The 24,309-nt window shown below is 39.2% G+C and overlaps 1 protein-coding gene across 2 annotated transcripts; it reads left to right on the top strand.

The window, feature by feature from the left end:
* Window positions 1-5,872: 5,872 nt before the first annotated feature.
* Window positions 5,873-24,130, top strand: glud1b (glutamate dehydrogenase 1b). Of its 2 annotated transcripts, XR_005708103.1 has the most exons (14): window positions 5,873-6,484; window positions 10,456-10,536; window positions 10,892-10,947; window positions 11,542-11,605; window positions 13,244-13,338; window positions 14,394-14,573; window positions 16,389-16,526; window positions 16,727-16,864; window positions 16,991-17,071; window positions 18,023-18,146; window positions 19,828-19,919; window positions 20,434-20,496; window positions 23,090-23,547; window positions 23,950-24,130. XR_005708103.1 is itself a non-coding variant. In XM_040134968.1 (13 exons), the coding sequence occupies exons 1-13, from the start codon at window positions 6,088-6,090 to the stop codon at window positions 23,207-23,209; spliced, it is 1,629 nt and encodes a 542-aa protein (XP_039990902.1). In that variant the 5' UTR covers window positions 5,873-6,087; the 3' UTR covers window positions 23,210-24,130. The 2 variants fall into 2 exon arrangements, 1 of the variants encoding a protein (XP_039990902.1); XM_040134968.1 differs by having other exon boundaries at window positions 23,090-24,130.
* Window positions 24,131-24,309: the final 179 nt, after the last annotated feature.

Below are 24,309 nucleotides of genomic sequence, written 5' to 3'. Positions count from 1 at the left end.
CAAAATAGATTAAAATGAAATATAAATAACAACAAAAAATAATACAAATAAAAAGGAAATAAAGGAAATAAAGGTGCAGGAGTTTTTGTTTTTAAGGCTCATTTGAAAGCAGGTAAAGGTTGGGGCACATTTAAGGTTATGGGCTTTGAGATCATTTAGAAAAGAAAACATTAACAAGACAAACCTCTCAATTTTGGAATTTTGGACCACCTTCTAGTCATATTAATGCTCAATTCTTGCAGCATTGTTACATAATAATCATCATCTGTTTAGATGAAAAACTGCCTGAATGCTTTTGTCTCTTTTTGTCTTTTTTAATCATTTATGGTAATGAGTCATAAACAGCAGAGCACGTTTTGACCTACAAGGTCAGGCTGACATGCATGTGGAAAAAAGCTCTTATTTTGAAAAATGTGTATTGCAAAAATGTAAAAACTAGAAAAATTTGTACCATACATGTCCTGTATTGTCTACAGTTCTTTCTTTAGGACATGTGTTTTATGTGCATAGTAAATTGTTTGGGGATATTGGGTGTTATTTCATATCACTCTGTATATATCGGTCTGGATATATTTCTTGCCTTTAGTGCACATTGATGTCTGATGAAGATCCTGTAGGCAAAAAACATTTGTTTCAATATTTTCTTGGCAAATTGCAAATTTCAGTATGTGGATAGTCTCTCCTTTTCTTTTGCATGCTGTTTTTGTCCTGCACCTGTACCTGACCGGGGTAGGGTGTGTGTTCACATCCCACTTGTGAAAGGGGCCTCGGTTGGATATAGAGCATCAGATTATCTTTACTGGTGTTTGCTTATCTTCCAAAAAGAACCGAACAAATAGTTATAAGAATATTCAGATATTATATCCCTTCTCTCTTTCTGTCTGTTCAAAAATTGTGCAGTTTCATCTCAGTCAGTATATCAGCTTTTAAAAGTCAGTAAAACTATACGGCACTGTAGTGGACTGATAGAACAATAAGGTGATAAGCGCTTCCATTATTACATTAGTAACAATGAGACATTGCCTTGACTTTGTGCCAGTTGCGATTGGTAACACGATTACTATTTTTTATTTTTTCCAGCTGACATCAGAGTGATGATACAGGATGTTCGAAACATACAGATTTACAGTCTGACCATGAAAGCCTGCACCAAACCAAATGTTAAAGATATGTGTACTTACATATCTTTAACATAATGTATGCCTAAATTCACACCTATTCGAGTCATAATTCAGTTTGTTTTTCATATTGTGCAGTCATGTGTTTGTACCACTGTTTGAGCATACAGTATGAATGTGTATTTATACCTGTACCCGGGGGAATGATTTAATCTTATCTCCTGTGCAGAGTCCATAGGTGTAGGCCCAGGTCAGGGCCCTCACTCAGACAAGCTCAGCACTACGATTCAGTCTCTCTGTGCCATGTAGAGTGGTAGAAAAATGTTTGCATGTACCGTATGTGTGAAATAACGTTAAAATGCCATGAATGCAGGTTTATATAAGAGCCACTTTTTATGCCAAAGCTGTGCTCAGGCTGTGGGAGCAGATGCGGCGCCGTAAAAATGCAACCAGCACAAAAATGGCAGGCTTTTGTTGAGAGTGCTGTGCATGCTCCTCCCCAAGAGTTCTCGTCATATTCACATTTGTAAAATTGCTCTCACATGTTGGCTAATGCATAGTAACAGAGATTTACAGCAGATATTTAGTAATGCTACACTTTCTCGTGCTCTTGTGGAAAGTACCACTCTGCACGCAATGTGCGCCAAATATGAAAAAAGCTCTGCTGATTGGCTGATTGGTAGGTTTTACCCATGAAACCTTGCCCGTATGCTGAATCAAGAAGACTCTGATGAAAATTATGCTGACCAGCCTGGTAGTGCAGTCGCAGCTCAGTGGAAAACACCAAGCCTTGCTTTCCAGCAACCCTTCATTCATTCACACACACACACATGCTCACCATGACCCCCTAAATGATGCTCACTTGGACACATATAATTGCACACATAAAGAACGCTGGTATGCGCACACATTAATGCAGCATAGCACACATACATCTAGACAGAACATGCATATAAGTATTGAGAACAATTTGCTACAGGGCCTTTGGTTTTATGATTAAGCTCAACACAAAGACAATCTGCTCAATCACTGATGTAAAGAACTGACTCCTTCAAGTTTGAAGTTGACTCTCTGCAACATCAGGTTTTTGAATGCCAGTGCTGATATTTTCCAATGGAAATTGTCAATAGTGAGTCTGTTGTTTCGATGGTCAAAATACCAATTTTCATGCTTTAATTTTGTAGCCATGCTAGCACCATGGGTCTAGGGATGGCAATATCGGTCTGTAGGTCCAGACTGACATGATGTTCCCAGAGGTTGTATCCCACTGATTTTTTAATGTAATGCCGCTAGGCCAAACCTTTCACTTATCTAGTAAAATGTCTCAACGTGTACTAGAGGGATATGCACAAAATTGTGTACAGATATTCGTAATTCTCAGTGTATGATTGGATGGTTTTAAGTAAAATGTCTCAAGAAGTATTGGATGGACAGACATTTATGTTATGTACTCTTAATGACTTTGCTGATCCCTGAACATTTCATCTAGTGCTACCATCGTGTCAAAATTTCAGTTAGTCCAGTACTTTGGTTTAGGGTCCAAATACCTGCAAAACTAATGACATTCCCATCAGCTTCAGCCTTTACTTTGTGTTTAGTTCTTGTTTGCAAATGTTAGCATGCTACCACGCTAAACTAACAGGGTAAAGTCGACATCACACCTGCTACACATCAGCAATCTAGCACTGTCACTGTGGCCATGTCAGCATGCTGATGTTAGCATCCAGCTACTGGAGCCTCACAGAGTCACTAGAATCTCTGCAGATTTTTTATTTTTTTCACTTGAAGCTGTCAGTAGTTATTTCTGCTGATAGTCACAAACTGTACATCACCAGATCAACTCCCCCCATTAACTGTAGCTGCCCATGAGGGTGGTTCATGACTGATGCAAACACAGTGGGCCTTTTCAACATCTCGCAGTTGACTCCCTCTCTCTCTTCCCTCTGTGGCTTTTGTCACAAACACATCGGGAAACTGCTGATGACAGCAGACTTTGAAGAGATCCCTTTGATCAAACCACAAAGTACAAAACTGTAACACTGTGGTCACTATGCAAAAGCTAATGAATGACCAGGCTGATGCATTTCATATCTACCAGCTTATGTTCCTATAAACTTAACAAAATATTGATATATTTAATATAGAATTCATTTGTTTTTACGTTCTTCCCATTCACCTCAACAAGCTTTTATTGCGATCAGTTTAATGTTATAATTTCTAAAAGACTTTCAAGTGCTTATTTGGTCTGAAAGTAAGAATACCTTCATTTCCTGCTGGGAAATTACTTCCTGTAACTAGAATGACTTGTTTCATTCAAAAGGGCCTAGGTACTGTACTCTTTTAAATTTTATTTTTAGTGTTCTGTTATAACTCAAAAATTCCACTTGCTAGGTTTGCGATGGTTGTGTTTTAAAGTAATAGTTCAACACTGTGAAGAAACATGCTTATTTGCAAAATGAACATGTTTTAAGTCCATACAAAAACCAAAGTGTAAAAATGACAAGTTGGGGTTTATCTGCTGGACTATTTCTTGGCTGAGTGCAGTAGGCAGTGTGCTTGTCCTGTAAATTAGATGTCCAAGAATGAATAAAGGGCAAGAAGTATTCAAATCATTTACTTAAGTAAAAGCTGCAATGCCACACAATAAAAAAACCTTTTTACAAGTGAAATTCCTGCATTCAAAATTTTACTTAAGTAAAAGTATAGAAGTACTAGTAACAAAATGTACTTAAAGTATCAAAGTTAAATGTATTTATTATACAGAATGACCCTTATCTATATAACTGGATTGTTAACACTGATGTATTAATATATAAGTGGTACTATGGTGTTGTAGTTGGTCAGGGCAGAGCTCATTTTTACCATTTCATACAGTGTTTGGTCAATATTAGTTTTAATAGCAAATTATATGTTGTGAGATTATCATATGTTTTGTGTGTAAAATCTTATTCTGAAAAGTAACAAGTAACTAAAGCTAAAACTAAATATTAGTTAAAAATAAAGTAAGTAATAAAAGCAAAAAAGTATCAAAAACCCCTTCTGGTATTTAAAATACCAGGAGTAAAAGTATTCATTATGCAGAATGCCCATTTCAGAATAATGTATTTTATTATTATTACATAATTAATAATAATAATTATTATTTTATTGATTAATTTATATTGCTGGGTAGCTTGTGAATTTCCCCTTGGGAATCAATGAAGTCTTATAACAATAACAATATCTTTTTTTATTTTTTTATTGCCACAAATTGTAACATAAAATACAAAATAACATACATGTCCTATGCAAAACGTTTACAGAAACAAGAAACAACACATACAATACATTATAATATATTGGTTCAGTATATTTTGTATTATTAATCTGAAGCTGCAAAGTTACTAAAGTTATCAAATAAAAGTTGTGCAGTAAAAAGTACAATATTAACCCTGACCTGTAGTGGAGTAGAAGTATAAAGTAGCAGAAGTTAAGGTCATGTACCTCAATTTGTACTAAAGTACAGTAAATGTACTTGTTACCTTCCACCAGGGATTACTAACCAGTTTCAACCACTGATGGATTAGGGGACAACAGGCGAGTAAAAGTCCCCCTACCCCTCCTTTCTAGGAGGAAGACTGAGACAGATGACTGAAAGTGTGCGTTGTTTTTTGTGCCTTGTTGTGGTCATTTTGTGTCGTTGAACTAAGTTACTGTGACTCTCCAACAAGAAATATTAGGTCATTTCAAACAAAGGCTCGGGCCCAGGGGCCCCCTGACTCCTCGGACCCCTTGGCCTGTGCCCAGTAGGCCTGTACAGTAATCCTTCCATGGTCTCAACCACTTGAGTGTAACTGTGACCAACAGAAAATCAATTCATTTATTTATTTTTGACTTGTATGTAGCGATTGTATGTTGTTGTTAATTATTGCTTCTACCATAGAAGCTAGAATTAACAATAACATATAATTATATACAGCCAATGCGTCTATTTTTACTTATTTATATGTACATAATAGTCATATGTTAATGTTAACCAATCTTTGGTTAATAATAGTGGACTACAAACCAATGTTTTCTTTTCTAAATTATCTCAAAGCCCATATGCAATAGTCCAGCATTTTATTTGTTAACTACTCTTTGATCAGCTTTGTTGTCCTTGTTTTTAGCTGTAGTACGTCTATTTCATGTTTACCTTCCTGAAAATTGTCCTTGGAGAAGAGAGCAAGTAAAAAAAAAAACGTCAAATTACCTGTATATGTACACTCAGTTGTCAGTTTATTAGGTACCCGTAGCTAAAACTAATGCAGTCTGATACAAAAAAAAAAGTCCTGCAATCAATCCTACCTTCACGAAGGTTTTAATGTACAGATTGTGTTGAAACTGTGTGAAAGCGGTTGTTGTGTCACCGGTATGATCATTTTGGAGGCCCTGGCCTATTGTGCTGCTGAACTGTATTCCATTGTACAAAGAAGCGTGTCTGTTGTTCAGCCTAAAGCCTCGCCGATTTGGACGGGGGTGGACAGAATCATAGAAACACCAGTCAACAAAATGTAGCGCAGTCCTATCACAAACTCCGCGAGGGTAGGGTTGGTTGCGGGGCTGTTCTATTGGGCTACGTTAGTCTTAGCTGGGTGTACCTAATAATCCGACGACGCAGCGTACGCCCGGGCAATGAAACCGATTCCGAAATGAACGGCGCAAACTCGGGAGCGCGCGCTGTCAATCGAGCGGCACGGGCCCGCGCCGCCGCTGGCACTCCTCTTCCGCTCGCGTGCAGATCGGAGACCCCGGCTGCCTCCCCTGGCTCGTGCTGCCTTTTAAAGCAAACGGACGGCATGCGATTCCCCACTCGGCCAGAGGACGGGACCCAGTGAGGAGTTGCTGTGGCGTTCATTCTTACCCCCCTTTCCTGTCGTCGCCCCCCATTGTCCTTGTTGTTTAGTTGCCTTTTTAATTTGTTCGTTTATACGGTTAGCTAGTTTCAGTCATGTATCGGTATTTCGGGGAGCTGCTGAGCCGCTCTGCGGGTAGCGCCCTTGCCTCCGGGTGCATGGACGCCGCTCTCCCGGTGTCCTCGTCCCTGATGCGGGTCCGTCACTATGCGGACGCAGCGGACAAGCCTGACGACCCCAACTTCTTCAGGATGGTCGAGGGCTTCTTCGACCGCGGCGCCACCATCGTGGAGGACAAACTGGTGGAGGATCTGAGGACCAGGGAGAGCCCCGAGCAAAAGAGGAACCGTGTGCGCGGCATCCTGCGCATCATCAAGCCCTGTAATCACGTCCTGAGCGTGTCTTTCCCCATCAAGAGGGATAACGGAGAGTGGGAAGTGGTGGAGGGGTACCGCGCCCAGCACAGCCAGCACAGGACACCCTGCAAGGGGGGTAAGAATCGAGCCCAGCCTCCCTGACTGGCCCCTTTGACAGCTAGCTGTAGCCAGCCACTTAGCATTAGTTAGCAGCAACGTTAGCTGCTTTAAAGCACAAAACACAGTTGCAGCTGCTGTCAACAGCTGCAACTGTAGCTCAACGTTACACGCAGCTACACTGGATTTAGCTAACCAACGTTCCATCCGTATTTTTTAAGAGCTGCTCATTTGTTTTCATGAGACTGCTTTCATGAGACTTTTTGTGCAGTTTATAGTGACCTTCCTGCTCACCTGTGGCTGTAACGTTGCTTTTGTTTGTTAGCTTGAGGGCCAGCAACGAGCTAGTTGTCAAATTTAGTATGTTTTGAGCTCTAGCCAGTAATCTTGAATGTTATCTTTCATGTACAGTAATTTTGCCAACAGTTTGTCATATAATCCTTTGGTTTGATCTAGTTCAAAACTTGATGGATGCACAAGTTTTATTTCATGCTATCACCAATGAGGTCTACAATTACTCTAATTTTGTGTGTTAGAACTATGATTTGATGGAGAGTGAAGCCCACAGGCGTTATGTCATTGGGCATTTCAGGCCTTGGCCTAGCACAAAACATATGGTTGACCATTGTAGACCTATTGGTCATGCATTGTTCTGTCAGGTGATTCATACAGATAGGTCCTCACCCTCACAAGTACTGACATCCACTGTTTAAAGGAGTTGTATGTGTAATGTGTTGGGCTTGTGAAAAATATGATATGACAGTGACATATGCTCAAGAGTTCAAGGTTCAAAGCAGGGGCATTATGGGCTACTGCTGCAGTGCACTCTGGGAAAATTATGAGTAGAGGGATATGATGTATAGGAAGATGGGATGTCTGAGACTTGGGGAGGGGGTGGTTATGTTTCCAGGCACTGCTATTTGTCAGCAGTGTGACAGGTGGGGGAGGGTGCTTTGGCGAGAAGGCGCTCTCATTCAGACAGCCAGGCAAAGGGCATGTTTGAATGGTGTGGAGCGGACACTTGCATGCTATTAACACTATGAAACCTTCCACTGCACCTGCTTGATGTAGCGAATGCAGGCCAATTCTGGGGAGGCATATTTCTTCTCAAGACATGCACTTGGTGTGTGGGCTATACACAAAAAAAAAGAAAAAGATGAGAAAGCTATCTGACAAGCGTAATCAAAGCGGCATCATTTATGTCACGCAGATAAAATATCCTTAACCAACTTCTCCACCAAACCACTTAACAGAAATGGATTGGTGCACCTATTTATGAATTGCAGTTCCCGACATTGTCCAGTCAGTCAGAGATCACTTAGAGAGGTAATAAAGGTAAAAGCAGTAACATTAAAAGAGCGTCATTGCCTCTGTACATCTCATAAAACCTGAGTAGAGCTGAGCATCACCTCCATCTGAAGCCGATATTAGATCTTAACTTGGTTTACACCTAAAAATTTTGCAGTTTACACAATTTTGATTTAACTGACTGTTTATTGATTCAAGTGGCCCAATAAACAAGTTTTATAGGTCATTCCTGCTGAATTCCTGGGTAATAGGAGTTGCATAGGAGTAAAAGCTGTTATTTTTCATTGGGTTTAATTATCGATATAGTACACAGGCCCCTCGCTGTGTTCAGATCAAACTACAAAGTGCAAAGGCTGTTTCTGTGTGAGCATGTAGTGCTCAGGCTCCATCTTTGAGAGCACCAGCTGCTGGACTGGGCTTCACTGCTCTCTACTGACTACTGAGTGAGTGTGTTAACTCAGGGAAATCATGTAGTGTGTGTGGATCCTTGTGTTGTTTTGCACACCAAGAGAGTGTGTGGGAAGTTGCCCTGTTGTTAAAAAGTAGAAGCCAAATTTTGTTTAGTCTTCTAAATAGTCAACATCCTTCTCCTTTCTGTGCAGAAGTGGAATAAATCTGTGGGACACTTCATGTCTCTGTTGTCATTCGGAAAACCATGTAAGTGCAACAAATTTTCAAAGCTGCATAGGTATGTTACACAAGAAAGGCATTCAGTAGAAATGATTTGTAAAAGGGATATTTAATGCCACATGGTATTATTAAATGTAGTATCAGAGTCCTTTCTCCCTAATCAAATCTCTTCCAGATAAATTCACACTTCAAACACTGTTGGAATAATGTTTGTACATAATGGCATCCAGACAATATCATGTTTATTATTATGTTAGGTACATTATCTTTCTTACCATCACTAGAATGGAATCTGTCTTAGTTAAAGTCTGTCTCCATGATTTCTTTTCAGCATCTTTTTACACTTTTGGAGAAAAAAATGAAATGCCACTATTATTAGTACAGCTTCTAATACCATGGAAAATTGTTAGCATAAATAAAATACCACACAAAGACCTACAAACTATTATGTGCTCACTAAGGAAAATTAACAAGAAGAAACCGTTACTAAAGAAGTAAATATAAGTATAGTAAATAAAGTATAGTAAAATTTTCACAAGTAGGCAAATGCACTGAATAATTGAAACAATTATTTAAAATTCAAAATGTGTTTTTAAAAGGAATTTTGATATGTGACCAGTCGCTGTACAACCGAGAGGGTCTGAAGCAGAAAGCTCCATCACACTAGGCCTACTGTAGAAATTCAACTCCTCTGACTGCTGCAGAATATCTGAACTTCAGCTTGGGCTTAGTTTATTTCCAAAAAAATCTTTCCTCCATTTCAGAGGAATGTGTTTACAGACACAGTATGTTTTGATTCTTGTTGCTGTGTTGGGCTGTTGGTTGGGTGGATAAATGAATGGGTGGATGGGGGATGGGTAGGCACCCAGGTTTTTTTTTCCCCTTTTAATTTGATCACTGAGCTCAAGATTGTCCTCTGCAAGCTTGAGGTAAATCAGCTGATCTGTGGATGAATGGAAATGAAGCTGGAGGGAGAACCACAGCAGCACTCTGAAAGATGGAGCTTTGCTTTTGAAAAGTTTGATCTCTTCCTCGTGCACTACGATCATGTAATTCAATATTGCAGTAATAACAGACTGCGGATGGAAGCCTCTGACTGCAATAACACAAAAGAAAGTAGGTGGGCATACAATGATGTCATTAAGTGGCACTTAAAGATTACATCATAGTGGGTGGGATTTTATTTGTGCTTCCTGTGTTTTGGCTTGCAGTTGAACACTCACAAAATAAACACACATTGCTTTTGTCTCCATTAAGCAATCTGCAGTCTCGTCTTTGTGCTGTTTGCCCTTGGGTTTCTCTGTGTAAGCTAACCCTGGATATGCTATATTTGGTATTGCTGGTCAATCTGTTTCTCTAACACACACACACACACACACACACACACACACACACACACACACACACACACACACAAACACACTGTGCCAGTGAGATGGAGTAGTGTGAATTGGGCAGTCTGGCTGGACCAAGAGCTGGCTATATGGTCTCATTAACTCTGCACACGGTCTGGCCCACACATGTTACCCTGGCAATGGTAGTAAACTCCAGACAACAGGAAGAAATGACTGCAGCTCGAAAGCTGGTGTCAGAATGGAGGGCTGGGATTGGCTCATTCGGTCACCACCCACCAATCGTTGTTACTGACTCTCAGACACGGTCAGTGATCTCTGACCTTTTCATGTGGTCTGGTGTGGTTGTGGAGAGCATACTGCGTGCGATTACTGGTTCAGTCCAGTTTTTGACAGTACTTTATCTATGCTAATCATTTCCTCCTTCTTATGCTTTTGAACTGCACATGTAGTGGAGACAGTTTTGCTGTAGGCTGATCATGTCCCCCATGTTGCAGTCTGAATCATTTGTCAACTGGTATAAATATCAAATATCACATGTCAAAAATAGACATTTGTGTCTTTTATCATAAAAAAAATATCTACTTGAACATAACAAAACCTCTAGGCCTTTTTGTACATTTTGCTTTTTTTCCATTTTTTTTCTGTATGGTTTCCGTGTTTTAATCTTCCCCCTGTGTATGTGTGTCTGTTTCCTCAGGTATCCGTTACAGTACAGATGTGTCTGTGGATGAGGTGAAAGCCCTGGCTTCTCTGATGACCTACAAGTGTGCCGTTGTCGGTAGGTATTAAAGTCTGAGCTTTCCAAAAAGCCTTTTGGTGGTTATCCCCTGATTTCCACGTACATATTATTATTATTATTTTACTTCTTACCAATTTCTTGTCATTTATCCACTCTATGTTTTAAAGTTCTAAAGCAATCAGGGCACTGATTTGACCTAAATAACCAGGATGTCAGGTTATTGGTCATGCAACAGTAGCAGAGAATAGTTATCAATCTTCTGTTTTGCCTCTTCTTCTTCTGGTTACACATTACCACATATAATGTGGTTCTGCTTGTGTATCTAAATGTCTTGTGTTTTGGCACAAGCATATGTATGTTCCTGTGGTTTTTAAGCTTTATTATTTTCTGCCAGATGTGCCATTTGGGGGAGCCAAAGCTGGAGTCAAGATCAACCCCAGGAATTACTCTGTAAGCTTTCTAATGTCAATCCTCTTCACTCACACTTACACACAGACATGTTTAACTGTGTGCTTTAATGCTTACAGGAAAGCAACAAAGCCTAAGATGAGCACCTAACATTCACAAGGCTGGCAGTCATTGGAGGGATATCAGTTTTCCTATGTCTCTTTATCAGATCCAAACAAACCCAAAAGATAATTAAATCACACAAGAATGCAAAAAGCAGGGCTGCAGAGTCTCATCCATGTCATGTAATATTTGTTCATCCACATAGTGGAGAAAATAATTAAAGAGAGAGAGATGGAGAGGTGAAAGAGATGCTTGTTTACATTCAGCTGTTGAAGCAGATAATCAGATGTGCCTCTGTATCAATTTTCCTCTAGATCATTTTTTTTAATTTAAAGGCTGTAGGAACTGCAGTGCCAATAAATGACCAGATATATAGTATACGGGTATTACGGTTTTATCAAAATGCCTGAAACATCTTTCTAAATATCATATTGAAACTATTGTTTTGTATGGAGGAGACACTATGTGCTTTGCAGGAAGTAATGCAAACAACGTGGCAAAATGTTTTTCCTAAACACTTTCTGTCTGTTGCAGGATAATGAGCTGGAGAAGATTACCAGGAGATTCACTATTGAGCTGGCCAAGAAGGGTTTCATTGGTGAGTTTTTGTGTGTGAATTGAAACAGTTTAAATTGATAACCATGAACAACTTGTTACTGAAAAAATAAAAAAATGTAATAATTTCTGTGAGTAATTATTTGTTGTACTGCTTTGTATTTGGTTCTTTGCTTGGCAAAATGGATGTTCGGTGTCTTTGTTACTATTTGACTCAGTAAAAATAACTGTAGTGATGGATATTTTCCACTAGGAGAAGTAAAAGTTTCCTGTCATCTAGTGTTGTTTATTCAGGCTGGGGTAGCTCAGGGTGTGCCTGTGTCAGCTGAAGAGGGAAACAATTAATAACGGTAAAGAGAAGGGGATTGGGATAAAAGTTCAACTTGAATCTGATGCTTACAGGTGGAGAAAGCAGAAATAACAACTTACCTCCTAATGTATGTTCTGTATGCAGTGGTGGAAGAAGTACTCGGATCTTTTACTTAAGTTACAGTAGCAATACGATAGTGTAGAAATACTCTGTTACAAGTAAAAGGTGGGATTCAAAATTTGACTCAAGTTAAAGTGCAAAAGTGTCAAAATATAGCCTACTTAAATTGCCAAAAGTAAATATACTCACTGTTCAGAATGGCCCATTTCAGAACAATGCATATTATATTATATTATGAATAATAATAATTTTTTATTGATGCATCGGTGTGTTCATCACCTTTATGTTGCAGCTGGTAAAAGTTTGGCTAATTCTAATTATTTTAAGTACTGCTGCGTAGCATGTGAATTTCCCCCTGGGGATCAGTAAAGTCTTATCTTAACTTATAACAATACATGATAATTTATTTGTTAATTATATTTTGTATTATTAATCTGGATCTGCAAAGTAACTAAAGTTATCAAATAAATGTAGAGGAGTAAAAAGTACAACATTGTCCCTGAGGGAGAATCATTCATTTGAACAGATGCTAGCTTATTTGACTGGTAAACGTAACATTATTACAGAAATTGAAATGGTCTTTTTCAATTAGTTTTTGCAGGAAGTTGTAAGGTTACATTTAACTAAGTTGAACAAGGTCATACAAAAACGTATACACTGGTTCAGCAGGTTAACGGCCCATATGCAGACACTTTCTCCAACCCATCCATGCCTGGATGCATGTTAATGTTTATAATGTGTTCAGTTAAAACACAGGAAAGAGCGATATGACGCTGCCTGTTAGGTGTAATTTGATATTTTTATATGCCTTAGACAGATGTACTCGTTTCTTTTGGTGAGGTTTCATACAAGGGCCTTCACTAGGGAATTTTTATAAACCCTGGAGGTAAAGCAGTACCCACTGCACACATCCCTGCACACATGAGTGTAACATGGTCAAACTGTCCCTATTGAGAGATTCGGTCATCCTTTTCTCTCTCTCAGTAGTCCCATCCCCCACTTCTCTGCATGCCTGTTTCTGTTTTCGGACCTTGTTCCAGAATACCAATCCCTAAAGGGCACCTGTATATATGACACAAGGACACCAAGCCTGGTGCTCACATTTCCTCTGTCATCCAAATCTGTATTGTCAATGATGATAATGTTCATTCACATTTTTAGGGCTCGGCAGAAGTACGGAGTGACTGGCATGCTTTACAATACTCTCCCACTTTTCCCTCTCTTCCTCCCCTACACATCTTTGTTCACCAGGACCTGGCATCGATGTCCCGGCCCCAGACATGAGCACAGGAGAGAGGGAAATGTCCTGGATTGCCGACACATACGCCAACACCATTGCACACACTGTGAGTTCTCAGTCATACAGAACCACCTTGTCTGACTTGGTTGGTTTTTGGTATGAATTTTAAAATAGACCACATTAAAAAAGAGTGACTCACATATAAACCATGAAAAGTGGTTTCCTGCCTCACCCTTCCCAGATGACCACGGAGACATTCCTGGTCTCTTAAAAGCAGCTTTACAGAATGAGGCCTGTGTGTTTCTGTTATCAGTTAATCATTCTCCTATCAAAACCTGTCAAACAGGGCTTATTTGACTAAAGATGAAAAACATTTACCCTTGTGTGTTTAAGTGTTTGTTCATGTGAATATCACAACTGTTGAGTGTGACCCCAATCATCAAAATTTCCAATGGTCAAAAACTCTCACTTAACCTTGATTTAAGCTGCCTTGAAGTCAGGGAAAAGTGTAGTGTGCAGTGAGATTAAAGTATTGCTGTTTTCTAATTGTGGTAGTGTCGAACAAACATGAGCAGCCAAAAGTCACTTTTTAACATTTAAAGAATTTGACCAACTCTTTTTATGGCTGACCCTTAGATACTCATTTTACTTTTCCACTTTGTTTCTTTAACCTCCTCTCACCTTATCTAGTCATGTGTCCTCTGTTCCAGAAACCCAAGGCAGGACTTTGGAGTGGGTGACACATTCCTGCTCTGGGTACCTGAGGGCAGAGGATTGTGGGTAGTGTGTTCTGATGTTTGGTCAGCTGCCACACTGCCCGGTACTGTGGCATTACACAACCTCTTACTGTGTATGTTAAACACTTAACGTTATGGACCTCAGACTATTGAATTCCATTCAAAAAGTGGTAGATTTTCTATTGAAACATAACAAATTGTTTCCTGGAAAAAATTGGTCTCAGTGCTGACTTCGATTTCAAGACTTCTAATGGTTATCTCGTTGACAGTTTTGAGAATGATTGGAGGCTGTAAAAGTTGCTTTTCCTGACTGATAAACCCCAAATGAGGCTTTAGAAAACTGAGCAATGATACCAGTGCTGTGTACATAATTTTTTAAAGGTTATGGTCTATGTGGTCGGATCTTCTTTGCGTGTGTGTGCAGGACATCAACGCCCATGCATGTGTGACAGGAAAGCCCATCAGCCAGGGAGGAATCCATGGACGTATCTCAGCCACTGGTCGTGGAGTTTTCCATGGCATCGAGAACTTCATCAACGAGGCGTCCTACATGAGCATGGTGGGCCTGACCCCTGGCTTCCAGGACAAGACCTTCGTTATCCAGGTACACACACACAAACACATACACACACACACACACACACACACACGGATGCATGGTTTGATCATAGTAGAAACATTTTGCTCAAAAGTAAAGAGATCCTAAATGTACCGCAGATATTTTCCCACAGATAGTCACAGGATTTAAGTTTTCATTTGTAATCGTGATGAGGGGTTTTAGAGCTTTGCCTTAATCAGAGTCTTGCCATCTGTTTTATCCTGGCTCTGATCTCCTTATACCGAGCAGACAGCAGTGAACTGAAGGAGTTTCTCTTCTTTGTTCATGGGAAATGATTCAGTAAGAAAGTGGGACTAATTAACAGTCTTTTGTGAGAAATGAGCCTGCTCTGCTCCTCTAATTCCTGCATGTCAAGATTGAGACTGTGAGACTGTGAGACTCAGTTTGAGTATAAAAAAACAAAACAAAAATTGCTATTGAGCATGCTATTTTTGTTAGGGTCAAGGATTAAATGTAATCAGTGCAATATCCTAGTGGAAAAGATAATGAAAATAAACTTCACATAGTACACCAAAATAGAAGGCAATAGAAAGAAACAAAGCAAAGTGTACAAACACTAAACATTAAAATCATGGATTAGGTTTTCTTTCTTTAAGTGTACCACTGATTTAAACTGTAAATCTATAAGAAGAGAAGTGTGTGTTGGGACAAAAAAGTCCAAAGGGGGCATTCTCCCTAGAAGTTTCACTTCCACTTGTCATATGACAGCTCCTCATGTGTCACGGACAGGCAGAGACACACTGACACATGGCATGGGAAACCCTGGGGACTGGCCTCCGCTGCTTTCCTCAGATTCTTTCTACAATTACCTCTTTTTCATGACAACAACATAATCTGGTATTCTTGAAAAACAACCCTGTATGTTTAAAAGCGCTTCACTTAACAAAAGTCTCTGTAGGAATGGCTGCAGTCTGTATAAAAGAGGATCTGCTCATACTTGTTTCCTGACAGGAAGCATATTGCACCCGCAAATACAGTATGCTTTCCTTCTTTTGTAGAGATTTTCAAACTGGCAAATTTTCTCAGCTATAGTAAAGAAACAAAGAATATGATGAAAGAGAGATAATGTTTGTGGAGGGGGTATTTGAGATGGCCAAGATGATGGGGTAAGGGTCTCAGTGAGGAGGTGAAGAAGTGGTGACAACAGCTGAATCGTGACGTGGATGTAAAAAAAAAAAAAAGATAATCCCTCTGTCTGTGTGTGTGTGTGTGTGTGTGTGTTTGAGGATTACATTGTGCTGAGATTAGATTTTCTTAGAGATTTATTGCAGAGGGATGAGACAGCAGATCTTTAGTATGGTATCAAGATCAAAGCAGGGGCATGTTTTTACTTCCCTATCACACTTAAATTTTCGTTAATCCGTTTTGAAGTCAGCTCTTTGTATCCCTTTTATCCTGCAGTTCTATTAGAGCCGAGCTAGGGGTGTGTGATACTGTGATACTGACACATTTTATATTGTATCCAGGCAACTGAATGATTTTCCCCAGAAAGCATCCTTTCCGTCCATCTGTGCCTGTTTTATTTATCTGTCCTGTCAACGTTTTACACCAACGTAGTTTCATCAAGTATGTGGCACCTGTCTGGGGTCTCCTTTCCATTCATATCACAGCACATGAAAAAACCTTAACTGGCCACATGGTGGCACTAGTGTACATAGTTACATGGAGCTGAACTATACTTTATGGTTGAGTAAAATGGGTATATCAAGTAAAAAATGCTAACTATTGATAATATTCAATGATTTAAAAATATTTATCATAGTGATGTGACAATTATTAACCTGCTTTGACTTTTCACAGGGCTTTGGCAATGTGGGTCTCCACTCCATGAGGTACCTGCACAGGTTTGGGGCCAAGTGTGTAGGCATCGGCGAGATTGATGGAGCCATCTACAACCCAGAGGGCATCGACCCCAAACAGCTGGAGGACTACAAACTGGTACCAGCACAGTTGCCTTCCCCTCACTTCTTTTGTCTTTTGTCTTTCTTTTATCTTTTTTTTTTTTTTTTTTTTTTTTTAGCTTACTGATTCAATCTTAGTTAACAGTACTACTATCAGATGACTGTTATGCTTCTGGAAATACTATTTTTTTCTAACCTTCTAATATTTTTCTGTGTGTGTCTCTCCACTGTCTGCAGCAACACGGCACCATTGTGGGCTTCCCAGGAGCCAAACCCTATGAAGGGAACATTTTGGAAGCCGACTGTCACATCTTGATCCCTGCTGCAGGAGAAAAGCAGCTCACACGTCATAACGCCCCCAGGATCAAGGCTAAGGTAACTTGATTCAGTTTCATTTACCTGAAGTGCTGTGCCTTTAATCGTCATTTGGATTGATATGAGTAAGGAAAGGGTAACTTGGTCGTAGTGCGTGAATTGTGTATTTGTTTTTGTTTGTTGTAGATCATTGCTGAGGGTGCCAATGGTCCCACTACCCCAGATGCTGACAAGATCTTCCTGGAGAACAATGTCATGGTTATTCCTGTAAGTGTATACACACATACACACACACACACACAGACACACACAGACACACACAGACACACACAGACACACACAGACACACACAGACACACAGACACAGACACCTAAGCTAGAATACAATATACTTTAAAAACACTTTTACATTCAGATATGTCGCTGATCTTCAGCAGTTTTGAAACAATTCGAAACACCAGATTTGCACTTATTGTTTCCATCAGCTCAGTCCAAGTGAATAAACTGGTTTCCTGAATGTTGCTTTTCAATGTCTGCAATGATGAGATTTAAAGTATAGTGGATTTGAGCATGATAGGTACTAAAATATACCTTTGAGTGGTGAAATAAGTTAATATAGTTAATATAAGTTTTGTTTATTTCACAAAACAGATTTTTGTATTGCTTTTTTCTCTCTGAGCTCTTCTCACTGCTTTTGAAGGGGGTGGGGCTCAGTTGGTAAAAACATAACGTCACCTACGTCTGAGCACCAATCAGGATTTAGCGACAATTGCATCAAGATCTGATAATAGTTTGTGGGGTTGTTTGTTGCTTATGTTTCCAACACGGTCAATCAAATGTAATCAAACCAAATGGGCCTGATGAAGAATGTATATGTGAATACAATATCTTAACCTAAACAATAAGCAGAATATACATAAATAATTCAGCTTTTTGTTTAAACGACAGACTTTTACTCAGAGCTCTTTTGCTCGTTTTTACATGTTTCCTGAAAGTCTTCATCATTCATCACTCATTCATTCTCAGTTTCACTGTTATTGCACTTGAACCTGATTTGATGTGGCCTTGTCAAACTAACAATTTCTCAAAGGCATTTCTTCTATAGTTTATTCCAGTGTCTCTATTTGTCAGAAAAATCATTTTCTTCTTTAATCAAACCTTAAAAACATTTTTTTACAAACAGGCAGATGTCTGAGTGTGTTATGTTTCATGCTGCAGGACATGTACCTGAATGCTGGTGGTGTGACAGTGTCTTATTTCGAGTGGCTGAAGAATCTCAACCATGTCAGCTATGGAAGACTGACCTTTAAATATGAGAGAGATTCAAACTACCACCTGCTCAGTGAGTACAAGACTGCTCAGTAATTCTTCCATAACTTGCAGACAGACTATAGTATGCTAGTGTCATAAGATACAATCAGAAGATACATCATCATTACATTTCCTTTACATTTGATACTACATTTTTAACTGTCGTGACACCATTCTAAAACAATATGTGAACACCAGAAACAGAAATATGTGCATTACATGACATGCAAATCAGAAAAAAATATAAAATTTGATTTTACAACCCAGTCACCTATTCATGAAATAAAATAGTAGGAAAAAGCTTTAATCTGAAGTTATTGATTATATAATGATTTATATTTTTTCTTTTTTTTCTGGTCTGTTTGAACTAATGAACAGACAACCCAGGCTTTGTCTTTCCTTGCTGCTTCTATTTTATTATGTTCTATCTCGTCCTTCTGTTTCAGAAACAGCTTCGTCATATTCTGAATCTTCAATGGCCATTTCCGCTGTTTTTCTCGTTAGTCTTTCAGATTTCATCTTGTCGAGTAGCTGTTCAAAGTTTTCTTCAAAGGCTTTAAGGTTGTCTTTTGTCCCTTGTATCACAAACTTTCCACTAGGGTATATACATACAGTGCCTCTCTTGTCGGAGAGTTGTAATTTGACTTTATCATCCAGTTGAAATTCCCTGGTCTCAGGATAGTCATCCAGTAATGCAGCTTTCCAGTCGTCTTTAAAAGAAGTAAAGAAAATGAGGTTGCATCTTGAACCATCTCTTCTAGTGTCCTCAAAGAGAACATCTGGATACATTAACAGAATCCGTCCTTTGTATGCCATCTTTGTCTCGGCTCTCTGTCCTTCAGGGTATCCAATTCTTAGAGCAGGCATCTATATTTAAAAAATAAAAATAAAAAAAAAATGAACCATTATTTTATGTAAATTAACATTCTACTGATAAATGGTATACCTTGTTTTTCTCTTGGTGTTGTGATGCTCTTGTTTTCTTATTGGGATGGTCGATACTCCGGTCCTACAGCTACCTGAAGGCACAAGAAAAACCTCAGATCAGGATGTGTATTAGATGTGGACGTTAAAAAGACTAACCTACCCATAATTTATCAAGTTTACCTCCCCAGTTTCACCCTTTCCTAATAGTATTCTTAAAACCCTGAGTTCTGAAGTCTACAAGAATCATGGACAACTTTATTTTTCAGCCCTTGCCTAGCAGTACAGGATACCTGGAGGTTATAAATCACTAAGAAGGCTTCTAATGAATTTTAATTGCATGATTAATTTGTTTTTAATATAGCTGTAAGAAAAAGGAAAAAAAAAATCAAAATAAAAGTTCATTCAACAAGAATTTGAAGTGCAGACAAATAGATGACTTCTTACCGAATGTTTGGAAGTTCAGGCAGTGTCAGAGATGTTGCTGTGTTAATTTGGTGTGATGTGAAGTCTCTGTCCAAGAGAAAGGACTGCTCTAAAAAACCTTCATCCCTATTTAATTGTACTCCCTTGTCCACTTACAACCAATCATCAAAGGGCAGAATCATTTTCACCATATAAAGTAATATGTTACTGAGGTCATTGGTTAGGCATGTCAAGGTGTAAAACTAGATTTACTAGATGAACCATCAGGGTATGTGATGTCTGGTATTTTTTTATTGAAGCAGAAACAAAGGAGGCCTCTGGTATCTCTTTCATTTCTCCCTTTCCTATGTTATCTCTTGTAGTGTCTGTGCAAGAGAGTTTAGAGAGGAAATTTGGCAAGCAGGGAGGACCCATTCCTATTGTACCTACTGCTGACTTCCAGGCCAGAGTTGCTGTGAGTAACATCTGCTGACATGCACATATTCAAGCACACACTAGTACTGATCAGAAATGAAACAATGATTGTTTTCTACTTATTATTTTGCAAGTTTGACACATATCAGTTCTGCACCGGTAAGTACTGCCTCCAGGAAATAGCCATATGCTCGCACTCTGAAGGCCAAGACTGACTTATATCTTACCAAACCATCTGTCAGCCATATTAATGAAAGCAATACAACCGGAAAACGTTACAAACTCTGCAGAAAATATGCCAAAGAATACCGAACAGACCACTTGGGGGCTTGGGGCTCACCAGAATCGTACCAGAGTCAGGATGTAGACTCCATGCTTATTGGCCCGTGTTAGCCTTTTACTATTCCTCCTGCCTGCAGAGTTTGGAGAGACTCACAGCTGTAGTTTGGCTGATAGTTAGACAACTTTTAATACCGGTTAGTGTCAATCATTGTTTTTCATTTTGATTTAAATACTTTATCATCACTGTCATGTACTGTCATCTTTTTTTGCAGGGTGCCTCTGAGAAGGATATTGTTCACTCTGGGTTGGCCTACACCATGGAGAGATCTGCACGGGTAAGTGATTGTGCAAGACATCCCACATCCAACATATTCTAATGAACATTTAAGATATGTATATTGGGATGAAATATATGACTTGCAATTCAGTAAACTTTAAATGTTAGTGCAGTACAGTGGTTCTCAGACTTTTTCTGTTATAGTCCTGATCCTCCTGCAAACCAGGAAAATTTCTATCAACTATTAACAATACTTGGGAAATTGTAACAAAACAAGTCAAACTGAATGTTATTTCTCTGAGATATTTCCAGGAACATGAACTGCACGTTTCCTTATAAATTTACATTATTTTTTTTACTGTGAAAATTAAAATGTCAAACTCGCCCTAAATTGAGTTTTTAAACACAAAAACACACAAAGCTCTCCCACCTAAAATGAGCCCTTGAGTAAGACAGGCTTTGTCATATTTTCTTTGCTGTTTTATATAAATAAATCTTGTTATCTTAAATCTTGATAGCCTTGCTAGTGTGAAAGAACTCGTTTGTTTACTGTGTCCACATGAATCCGATTTAAGAACCACTCGAGTAGTGTTTGTGCAGTTTGTGTACTTTGGTTTTTTCCCTGTTTATACTTTTGGTCAAATGGGATCCGAATGTGTTTCTTATGGGCAAAGAAAGGGTTTTATAGAGGGGACAACTGTTTCTAGTGTTTTATGTAATTAATTTGACATAAAGTAAAGATGAAATCAAATATCATCACAAGTCTGGCAATGCACGAATCTGACTTTGTTCTCCCGATATGATTCCAACACATCAGTGCTGTCTTTATTTTTTTTAATCCAAATGTAAAATCCGTAAATGTTACTTCATGGAATTTATTGGGATTATTTTTATGTACTGTAACATGAGTCCAGGGGTTACTGTGTCACTACAAGCTTGTCATCAGCTGGCTTTAATGAATATTACCTCCATAATAGTGGAAACAATTTTATGACACTGAAAAAGAATGTGTATTAAATATCTGTTACATCTGGCTGATGGTCGATCTGCTTATCAATCCCGATACGATGGGATGCATTGCACCTCTAATAAAGTCAAAAACTTATTTCCTTTGTAGTTCTTGTTAGCTCACATATAGGTTATATCCTGCCACCGACAAAAAGCACAATAAATACCTAAGGTCACAGAAAGTATTCAGACCCCTTCACTTTTTGCACCCTTTTATATTCCTTGAGATGAGTCTAGAATTTGACCCAAGTCCACTTGTTGCAAGCTGAATTGATTGGACATAGTTTAGAAAGATTAACACCTGTGCATATAAGATCCCACAATTCGGACTGCATGTCAGGACATAAACCAAGTCACGAAATCCAATGAACTCTCTGTAGACCTCCGTGATAAAATAGTGGTGAGGCAGATCAGGGAGAGGGTATAAAACCATTTCTAAAGCTTTGAGTTCTCCGTGGAGAACAGTGGCCTCAGTAATTGTGAAATGGAAGAAGTTTGGCGCCACCAGGACTCTTCCTGGAGTTGGCCGTCCGGACAAACTGAGTAACCAGGCAAGAAGGGCCATGGTCAGGGAGGTGACCAACAACCCCACAGTCACTCTGACAGAGCTTCAGAAGTCCTCTGCAGAGATGGAAGAACCTGCCAGAGGGACGAGCATCTCAGCAGCACTCAGCCATTCAGGCCTTTATTGCAGAGCGGCTAGATGGAAGTCACTTTGAATAAAAGGAATATGACAGCCCCCTTGGAGTTTGCCAAACAGCATTTAAAGGACGCTGAGAGCATCAGGAAAAAGATTCTCTAGTCTGATGAGAGAGAAATTGAACTCTTTGGTCAGAACTCCAAACACTGCTCATCACCTGGCTAATACCTTCATGCTATGGGGGTGTGTCTCAGCAGCAGGGACAGAGAGACTGGTCAGAACCGAGGGAAGGATGAATGCAGCCAAATACAGAGAGGTCCTTGAAGAAAACCTGCTCCAGAGTGCATGTGATCCGAGACTGAGGCGACGGTTCACCTTTCAAAACGACAGTGAAGCGTACAGCCAGTAAAACACTGGAGTGGCTTCGGGACAAGTCTCTGACTGTTCTTGAGTGGTTCAACCAAATCCCAGACTTAAACTTACCCCAGAAGACTCAAAGCTGTATCGCTGCCAAAAGGGTTTCTACAAAGGACTGAATTAAAGATCTGAATACTTTTGTAGACGAGAGATTTCAGTTTTTGATTTTATTTTTTTTAATGAACTTGCAAAACTTTCTAAAAACATTTTTTTCAGTTTGTCATTATGGGTTATTGAGTGTAGACTGATGGGGGGCAAAAATGTCAGTTTTATCCATTTAAAATTAAAACTACAACACAGTAAAGTAAAAAGTGAAGGGGTCTGAATACGTTTTGAAGCAACTGTATACCTTCATCAATAAAATTACCTAACATCAAAGATCTCATAAGTGAATTATTAAAAAACTCTCCAAATAATGAGTAAGATGATCAGCTTACAGTTCACAGGGTATCTGCTGTCTTGAAAAGTCTTTAAAAAGCATTGAATCCACGTTACTAAAAAAAGACCTTTTTTTAAAAAGGGTCTAAAAAAAAAAATTTGGGAAATGTGATACATCAATAAACTACATCACTTCTGCCTTTTTCAGCAAATCATGCGCACAGCAAGCAAGTACAACCTGGGTCTGGACCTGCGGACGGCCGCCTACGTCAACGCCATCGAGAAGGTCTTCAAAGTCTACAATGAGGCGGGGCTCACCTTCACATAAATGGCAAATTATGACCCAGACTTCCTCTCCCTCCCCCCACCCTCCTGCTATTGATCAGCCTCTCCTGCCCTCCTCCACCCACTAAACAGCCTTCAGAACATATCACTCTTTACCACTGCTCTTTGGCTATTTCACACACACATATACAGCGACACATTGGCTAGCCTGGTAATTATCCTGTGATCTTTGTGCTGCCATTATACTGAATCTGCATCTCTGTTTAAATATTGTCCTGTTCTTGTTTTTGTCTGAGGTTATCTTGAGGAAAAAGCAGATAGAGAGCTAAGTCGTGAGAGAGAAAGAGACACCCTGTCCCTCCCTCAGCCCTCATATTAATGGTAATGATATTGTTATATGGCAGCCATGTTCAAAGCACTCTTTTTCTGATCGCTGAATGCATGTGTGACCCTTCTGTTGCGATTGTTTCAGTTGAAAGCACTACAGATGCCTTATTTCAGAAAGAGGTCTGCTCTAAAAGGGAGCAGTTTAACTTTAATCAAAAGGGATTTAGATTCAACTTCATGTGAATAAGAGAATAGTAATTTTATGACTCTTCAATTTGTCTTCTCTTTGACGCGTAAAGGGTAGTAGTGAAGTTGTCAAAGTATAAGATTCCCAACAAGGATTTTTTTTTCATAATTAATGTTTTTACCTTTCTAGATTTCTGTAGATGTTCTCCAACTCTTCGCCCCTTCCTTTTTTTCCTCCTTACACATTGCTTTCTCTCATCTTAAAAGCAGCTTCTCCCCAATTCCTCCGCTGGCCAAGAGAGGGGAGCAGGGAGGGGGCAAGGTGTCACAATGACCGCCTGTTTTAAGTTTTAACCGTCCAGTTCCACAACATAGAAATCATTTTGGAGGAAATGACTTTTTATTTTTATTTTATTCATTTTGTGGAAACCAATAAAATGTTCAGAAAAAGATACAACAGTGTGTCACATGAGTTTATTTTCATACTATACTGTCACAAACTGGGCGGACTGTAAACGTGATCAAAGGTGTGATAGACTGACGCTTTAATTTCAGAAAAGCTCATGCAACGTCTTTGTCAACCAGGAAATTAAACTGAACAAACCACCACAAACCACCAACCAAATTAAA

The sequence above is a fragment of the Xiphias gladius genome, chromosome 9, assembly GCF_016859285.1.
Source record: "Xiphias gladius isolate SHS-SW01 ecotype Sanya breed wild chromosome 9, ASM1685928v1, whole genome shotgun sequence".
Classification (NCBI taxonomy): Eukaryota; Metazoa; Chordata; class Actinopteri; order Istiophoriformes; family Xiphiidae; genus Xiphias; species Xiphias gladius.
Note: the sequence above shows the minus strand (reverse complement) of the source record. Positions and strands in the feature narration are given on the sequence as shown.